This window comes from Octopus bimaculoides, chromosome 6 (genome assembly GCF_001194135.2).
Source record: "Octopus bimaculoides isolate UCB-OBI-ISO-001 chromosome 6, ASM119413v2, whole genome shotgun sequence".
In the NCBI taxonomy this organism is placed as follows: Eukaryota; Metazoa; Mollusca; class Cephalopoda; order Octopoda; family Octopodidae; genus Octopus; species Octopus bimaculoides.
In genome coordinates, this window is record NC_068986.1 from 2,739,041 (window position 1) to 2,748,001 (window position 8,961).

The following is an 8,961-nucleotide window of genomic DNA, read 5'->3' on the forward strand; positions in this document are numbered from 1 at the left end:
GAGAAGAATTTCGGAAAATTTACACGAGTCGGTTTTATTTCCTCATAACTTTCAGAAAAATGGTTATTTTGTTTTTTTAAAATTTGTACAAATACCTATCAGAGTGTGTAGATTATATCGGAATTTAAGACGGAAAAATAATTTCGAAAACAATTGTGATATGTATCAGTATGTATGTCTGTGTGTCTTCCATTTTCCTCATTAAATCTTGATATAATCATAATCTACAAACTCTGCAAGATATTTATAGAAAATTTCATGTCCCTCCACCATTTTTCTGAAAGTTATGAGGGAACAGAGCCGACCACGTGTGGATTTTCCGAAACTCCCATCGGAAAAACTTTTTCACAATAAATTCCGATATAATCGGAATTTACACCATCTGAGGCTAACTTGTAGAAAATTTCATTAAAAAATATCCATTTTTCTGAAAGTTATGAGGAAAAAAAGTCGGTGTGGGTTACACTTGTATAGGTAGGCCGAAAATAACTAGGCATTCCTCTAGAGCAGTGGTACTCAACCAAGGCCCATATGCTCCCTGGGGGTCCATATAAGATTTTTGGGGTCCACGCAACAAACTAGTAATTCAGGGATCCACAGTAGTATTTTAAGGGCCTCTGGAAAAATTTTGCTTTCGATGTATGTATTGGTATGTATTGCAAGAAACAGCTGGGCTTCTTTCTCCGACATTTTACATAGTTCAGCCGATACAAGTGAATGTACGAAGCACAAAATAGGAATTTTGAAAGAGGATTCTATAAAACTAGTTTTTAAACATCGAATGGCTATGGTGGGGTCCACCAGAATAAAATAGTAATCAAAGGGGTCCCTAGATCAAAAATGGCTGAGAACACCTGCTTGAGAGTGATTATAATTTATTAATCAATGAGTATTTTAGAGCTGGATATATTCCAATCTGATATCGTTTGATGATTGCATCGTGATAGAATTATTACAACTTTAAAAGCAAAAGTGAAACAAAGCGTATGTATGACTGCAATGACTCTACAGCGATGCAGGGCTATAAATCTCATCTATAAGAGTGCATATTTAATGGTTAGGATGTTGGGTTGACGAACATTATATCGTGTGCAGTATTCTGTGGCCTTCAGCAAGTCACATTATTTCACGCCATTCCAGCCTATTCAGCTGAAAATGAGCACCGGCCTGATGTGGTACATCACTTCTTTCCATCAGCTCTCATATCCTCTAAGGGCGATTTAGCTGTTGTTTTAAGCATATCACACGACCATCTAATACCTTTCTCATTTGTTTGTCAGTCTGAGACAAACAAATTTTCATGTTTTTCATTACTTTTCTCCCCATAAACACATTTATTGGTCCATTGCTGGGATTTAAGCCAAAGATTCGGACTGATCTAAGAACTGATTTTTAAAAGAATTCAAAAAAGTGGGAATTTTAGGATTTAGAGGGTGAGGAAAGGGGTTAAAAATTGAAAAAAAACAAACCCCGCCCCCTAATCGCCTGAATTGCCTTGCGTAGAACCCAAATTGGCAAACAATTTTCTGAAAATTCCAAAAAATAATATAAAGGTTATGAGGGGGTTATAATAGGGTGCTTAAACCAGATTTCAGCCCAGGGTGGTGCGCAGTGGGACTTGGAAGCAAGTTTCTCAGCCACCTCGGATCAACTGGTCGTCGTAAGCGACAGTGTGTCAATCTATTGTTAGTTTTGGAATTGTGGTTATTGTGGAAAGGGAGTTTACACTAAGACAATTACGTTGTGGGAATAGGCACCATAGTCATTTTAGCACACATACACTGGACTATTATATTAATTAAAAAAGAAATTAACGATAGTTCTGTCAAATAATTTTGTCATTCATTGTAGTTATCTGTTATATGTAACTTCTTGAGAAAAAGTAATTATTTGTATATACACCGAGTTTACTTTTAGTATTGATATAATAACAATCTTTTTTAGGTTTTCTTTGCGATTTTTTAAATCTCATCCTTACATTGGGTTTTCGCCCATTTTTGTTATTGTAAAATAACTCTTCCAGTTGTTTAGTCTCCGTTTATCATCAGGTGTCAATCACTGAGAAAATATTATCTTTATGTATGGACACTTATTGTTTTAATGCGAATTTTTTTTCACCTCTGTCTCCTTCCTTCCTTCCTTTGTATAAAGTTCTTCGGGTTTCTATGCTTTGAACTTCAGAAGTTCAGAAATTATATATATTGCTTTCATGTTTTGGCACAAGGCCAGCAATTATTTTATCGACCTCAAAAGGATGAAAGGCAAAGTCGGCGGCGTCAGAATGTAAAGACGGATGAAATGCCGCTAAGCATTTTGCCTGGTTGGGCAACGATTCTGCCATTTCGCTTCCTTAAGTTAAAAAAGTATAATATATCTCTATAAAAACAGAAGATTGTTATGGTTTTCGTAATTAGAATGAATAAAGAAAGAAATAAAGACTTGCAGAAATTTTCAAAAATAAATCGGATCTGGTGCTTGAAACCGAAGAGGTAGAACAACAACAACAATAATAATACATTAATTAAAAAAAACAAAACATCATTAAAGTTTTTAAATTATTAAAGGATTTCGAATGTAATCAATCTTAAGAAACTGTTGAGGTTTAGAAGATTTTTTTGAGTTGCAGTAGTTTTTTTGTTTTTATATATAAAATAAATACATTTAGTTTGGATTTGAAGTGTGTAAATATATTTTGTTTACATTTGAAAGTATTGGTTGTTTCATTTTTTTCTGAAAATTAAAAAATGCTGTTGTTTCACTTTCAATTTATTGAGGATGAAAATATTACAAATGCAAATTGAATATAAGATAAGTCAAAAACGAAATGGCTTTTTAAAAACAAATTACAATAGGTGCTGGTTGGCTGTGTGTGGGTAAAAGTTTTCTTCTCACATGGTTCCAGGTTCAGTTCCACTATGTGGCACTTTAGGTAAGTGTCTTCTACTATAGCCCCAGGCTGACCAAAGCCTTGTGAGTGGATTTGGTAGACAGAAACTGAAAGGAGCCCATCATATATTTCGTGTTAATTGTTAACAAGGGAAAAATACACACATCTATTTATATATATAGATATATAAGTACTAGCTGGTGTACCCAGTAATTTCCAAGGGTAAAGATGTTCTATTGAAACGCCTCATTACTCTGATATAAGAAAGCAATATTGTTATAACTGCCACAAAAGGTGTATTTTCCATCACAAAAATGTACAAAAAGCTGTCAGCTGGAGGAGGGGGGGATTGTTGGAGGTTAGTGAGAGACGTTTTCGGAGGTTGGCGAGAAAGATTGTCGGAGGTTGATGAGAGGCAAAGACATTATTCTGATTAGCGAAGGCATCTGGGAAATGTATAACTGCTGTCATTCACAGGAAAACTATTGTTTTACTGTGAAAAAAGCACTGTTGAAGTGTTAAGTGAAACTTGGCAATCGGGGATTGAATCCGCGCTATGCCTGCATGAAGCCACTACAAATGCATTGTGGAATAAAAAATTTATCAAGTGTCATGGAAAAAGTGTAAGTGTAAAAATGCAGAGTTATCAGAGTAATGGGCATTCAAAAAAGTATGTATGTATAGAAATATATGAATGAAGTCTTTAAGGGAAGTGCGATAATGATGTTCAGCAGTTCAAAACTGTGAGTAGTGAAATGTAGAATTAGGTTGGCTGATCGTGAGAATCAAATATTGATCGCTTCGCTAAAATCTGCAGGTGGTATGGGTTATTTCCCTTGGGATGTTTAAATAAAATATTAGTAATATGTTTGACTTGTTGAATATAGACCTAGAAACCCTTAAATAGACAGGATGTCCATGGCTGGAATACCTGTGATTATAAGTCTGATCAGCCCAGATTGACCTGGGATGTACAGCAATAGTTTATAGAGGTATTCTTACATCAGAGATTTTGTGAGGTGTCTTTTACTTGTTTTTAATGTTGACAAAACAGATTTCCAATTTTACTTTTTATCTTCTAGTTATTTCAGTCATTTGACTGTAGCCATGCTGGGACACTGCTCTGAAGGCTTTAGCTGAACAAATCAACCTTAGCACTTATATTTTTAAGCCTAGTATTCATTCAGTCAGTTTCTTTTGCCAAACTATTAAGTTACAGGGATGTAAACAAACCAAAACTGGTTGTCAAGTGGTAAGGGGACAAACACAGAGACATGCGCGTGTACACACACACACACACACACACGATGGGCTTCCACACAGTTTCTGTCTGCCACATTCACTCAGAAGGCATTGGTTGGCCTGATGCTATAATAGAAGACACATGCCCAAGGTGCTATGCAGTGGGACTGAACCTGAAACCACGTGGTTGTAAAACGAACTTCTTAACCACACAGTCATGCCTGTATTTTTGTGAATTTCTTTTGTTTCTTGTTTAAGTATACAACAGGACAAGCTATTGGATATGCCTCATTTATTAGATAATGCTCTATTAACTGTGTGTGTCCTAATTAGCCGAAAGGCAAATTATTCATGTGAGTTCGTAGTTTTTTGTTTTTGCTTTGGTATTGTTTTCATGTACTTATTGTTTTATATGTTTTTTGTATAATAGTTTAGTATATACGTATTTCTGTGTATTTGTATATGTATGCATATGTCCATATGTACTTGTTTTGTGAGTGTATCCTTACATGCACAGACAGACACACACACACACACACACACACACACACACAATTGTTGGAACACACAGTTTTCATTTGTAAAATATCTAATTGAAGGAAAGAATAATTGTTTTAACTGATTTGATTACTTGAACTAGTTTTTTTCTTTCTTTAGGAAGACAAATGCAAGACCCTTATTTATCCATTCAATTCAACATTGCTGTTTAGATTCAGTTCAACCCTGTTACAACAAGCCTGTAATTGACCCTGATTTATGCACATTCCATCACCATCTTGTCTTTTATTCGAACATGGCGTATCCCAAACTATATTAATCAACATATCTTTCCTTTTTTTTTTTTATCAAATACGACAGGATGTGATTTGAGAGATATTTAGCTGCTATTTCTAACAAAACAAATGATCACATTTGTTTTGTTAGATCACATTGGTTATTTATGATCACATTAAGAGCCTGCTTAATTGCTGAATTTAGTTGACACTTTGCACTTGCTATATCTCGCATTTAACTGCAAAGAGTTTTTTAGTGCAGTTGAAATGAAGGAAATTAAATGATGTTTTTCACTAGAAATGTGACACTTATGGAACATGCTAGAAATGTTTATAATAAGAGTGTAATCTGTTTCATTTGTTAGAAAATGTCTTAGGTAGAACTTGAGCTGAAGAGAATAAAAATGGTTTCCAGATAGATATCTTGTTGATTTAAGGGATCTTGATAATATGATATAAAGGTATTCATAATTGATTTAACCCTTTAGCATTTAATCTGACCATATCCAGCCCAAATATTCTACCTGGTTTATGTTAAAACTGACCAGATCCGACCTCTTACACTTAACCTCAAAATGTCTTCTCAAAATATTCAAACACATCATTGAAATCTTGAAGCAACAAGATAATGCATGACTAAATTTTATCAATGTGAATAAATAAGCTTTACATTTGACAAAGAAATCAATGCTGAAGGGTTAAGATAAAAGAACATTATATTGACTTAGGATAAGGCTAATTGATAATTAATTTAATCCTTCAGCATTCTGATTAATTTATCAAATGTAATGCTTATTTATCTGCATTTAAAAAAAATTAACCATGTAATATCTTGTAGCTTCAAGATTTTGAAGATGTGTTTGTTTAATTTTAGAATGACATTGTTGGGTAGGTGTAAGAGGCTGGATCTGGCCAGTTTCAGCCCTTCGTCCCCAAAATGCTGGCCTTGTGCCAGTATTTGAAATCAAAATTTTATTATTAGTTACAGTTATTGTGTCTAGTGGACTTATGCTTACCCCGCTCCTTATCCTACAACACTCAATCTTCCATCTATAATATGGCCCACATTAGATGCAGGGCAATATTTTGCCATGTATAGAAATAAAAAAATGTGTATTTTATATGCCAGCAAATATGATAATAATCTTTCAACTTTGTTTTGTAGATTTAGTGTTGTGTAGAAAGCAAGAGAGCTGGAAGAATGACGCTAGATCTGCATACTGTGAAAGAAGACTTTGCTGTTATGGTCCAAAAGGTGCAACCATGGACATTATCACAGTTTGTAATGTGGTTAGATTTGAAAGTTGCTGAATATAAAGTCCATGGCTACATGATTTTGGGTGAGTAACGATTTTATTGCCAGGTTCATATTTATTAGATTAATCTTTTAATAAGAGACAATGTTTTGAGGGTGTCTTGTCTTCATGTTGAGTTTGCAGGGTGGTGGGGAAAGATTGGTAAAAAACAGAGATGTGATGTAAATGTTCTTTACAGGTTCCTTTATTTTATATACCGGGTACAGTGAAGAAAATGTCGTCTCAATTATGCAGAAATGAAAATAACACTGACATCTCATTTTAACATATATTTACCAAAATTACATAAAAATATATTGAAATACTAAAGAGTAAATTTATTCAATAAAATCGCCATTGGCTTGACTCCGGCCTCAGAATCTCCTGCAACTCTTCTAGACGGTCTCCTTGTTTAAGTCGGTGAATGCTGCCATAATCCTTGCCTTCAGTTCATCTTTGGTGTTACAAGGAGTTTTGTTGGTCTCCCGCTCAACTGCTCCCCACACATAATAAAAGGGATTGCAGTCTGGGGAGTTTGGTGGCCAGATGTTAGGGGTGATGTCATTACAGAAATTGTTTGACAGCCATGACTGGATTCTCCTGCTTGTGTGGCATTGTGCAGAGTCCTGTTGCCAGATAGAGGGTGTTCCAGCAACCACTCTCTTGATCCAGGGCAGCACTATCTCCTGCTGGCACTTGATGTAGGCCTCAGTGTTGAGTCTGAGGCTGTGTTGGAAGATGAATGGAGGCATAACGTCGCCATCACTAGTGATCACTCCAAACACCATGATGTTGACTGGAGGTTTCATTTACGTACTGCAGAACTTGCTCTGCCTTTACTGGATTTGAGAAATTCAGCATCGATTTTCTGCCTGCATCATTCATCCTGCCAATACTGCCTTAAAGTGAGTTGAATTATCATGTTAGATCATATTAGGAGGAGACCCACCCAGCAATCAACAGTTTCTCCTCCGAGTAGGCACGTGACCACGGTGGGGCCATAGCATTTATAAACTGTATCATTTGGTCTGCTATAATGAATCCATAAACACATGTAAAACATTCAAGGGTATATTTTCTCTCCCTGAAGATATGCTCAGGTCATATAAATTTAATGTTTACTGAATATTAATTGAAACAGCTGTAAAGGATGATGATTAATTTGCTGTTAATAATAAACAATTATTAACTTCCTAATCTCCATTTTCTTTTTATTATATATATATATGTGTGTGTGTAGAAAGTTGAGAAGGAACATACGAGTTGATATGTATGAGGAAAATAAGACAAGGTTGAAAATACTAAAATAATTTTATCATGAAGAACATTTTAGTACTGGTTTCAGTCATTGTGACTGAAAAACAATTAAATTGTGGAAAAATGAAATGAAATGTTTTTTTAAAAAAAATATATTTCCATAGTTTTCAAATGCAAGGGACATTTTCTTTTTTTTCTGCCTGTCTCTGTCTCTCTTTTTGACTCTTGTGGGTTCTAGGTAGTTAGCAGCAGCTATATATATATGTATATATCTATGTGTGTGTATATGTGAGTGTGTGTGTGTATTAGTTATATGATGTAGATATAAAGATTCCTCCCAGGGGCCATATCGATTTTTTCAAAAATCTGTCATGAGGTTTCCAGACATGAGTTCTACTCATGTGTCAAGTTTCATCAAAATCGTTAGCTAACAACGCCATAAACAAACAAACACCGATTTTCCAACTATGTAGTATATGTGTATATATATATATATATATATATATATATATTGTTGTTAGCTAACTCCTCCTACATCGTTTTATAGATCTTGATGAAACTTGACACGTGAGTAGAACTCATGTCTGGAAACCTCATGACATAAATTGTTGAAAAAAATCAATAATATGACCCCTGGGAGGGATCTTTATATCGGCCTCATATTACTAATTTTTAAACACCCAAGGGAAATAACCCATAGCACCTGCATTTACAGCTGTTAGTTTTTAACGCAGCGATCAATATTTGATTCTCACGATCAGCTGACCTAATTCTGCATTTCACTACTCACAGTTTTCAACTGCTAAACATTATTATTGCACTTTCTTGATGCATGTACAGTTTCAATGCCCATAACTTCGATAATTCTGCATTTTTCCAGTTAAACGTTTCTGATGACAGTACATAAATTTTTGATTCCAGAATGTATTTAATAAATGTGCTCCAATACAATGAACTCATACTTTGAATGCTTAAAATTCTTAAAAAATGGAACCAAACTTCCACACCACATTCAGTTGGGACACCCTGTATCACTTATACTTATTTTACATATCATAATATTTATTGCTTATTTACAGTTCATACAACATTTTCATGAAACTAATTGAGCCACCGAAATTAGAAATATTTTACAGGTTTCACTGTTTATGTTCGATTACTTTGAATATTGATTTTTTGTGTGTCCAATTTCTAAGTTTTGCAGACAATATCACTTTTATACTTTATTTGACACTTGAGTAGAACTCATGTCTGGAAACCTCGTGACATACTTAGATTGTTGAAAAAAATCGATGAGTCAGAGTACTTTCTCGCCAACCTCCGACAATCTCTCCCTCCTCCAGCTGACAGTTTTTGTACTTTTTCATGACAGAAAATACACTTTTGTGGCAATTATAACAAAATTGCTTTCTTATATCAGGGTAATAAGGCGTTTCAATAGAACATTTTTACCCCCAGGAATTACTGGGTACACCAGCTAGTATATATACATATATATATATATATA

At 34.6% G+C, this 8,961-nt stretch overlaps 1 protein-coding gene across 2 annotated transcripts in view; it reads left to right on the forward strand.

The window, feature by feature from the left end:
* LOC106875286 (homeobox protein 4) overlaps positions 1-8,961 on the forward strand; it is a 20,808-nt gene that overhangs the window by 2,175 nt on the left and 9,672 nt on the right. For both annotated transcript variants that reach the window (XM_014923372.2, XM_052968550.1), the window contains exon 2: positions 6,068-6,242. In XM_014923372.2, the coding sequence (XP_014778858.2) occupies positions 6,104-6,242 (139 nt within the window). In that variant the 5' untranslated portion in view covers positions 6,068-6,103. The remainder of the gene's footprint in view (positions 1-6,067; positions 6,243-8,961) is intronic.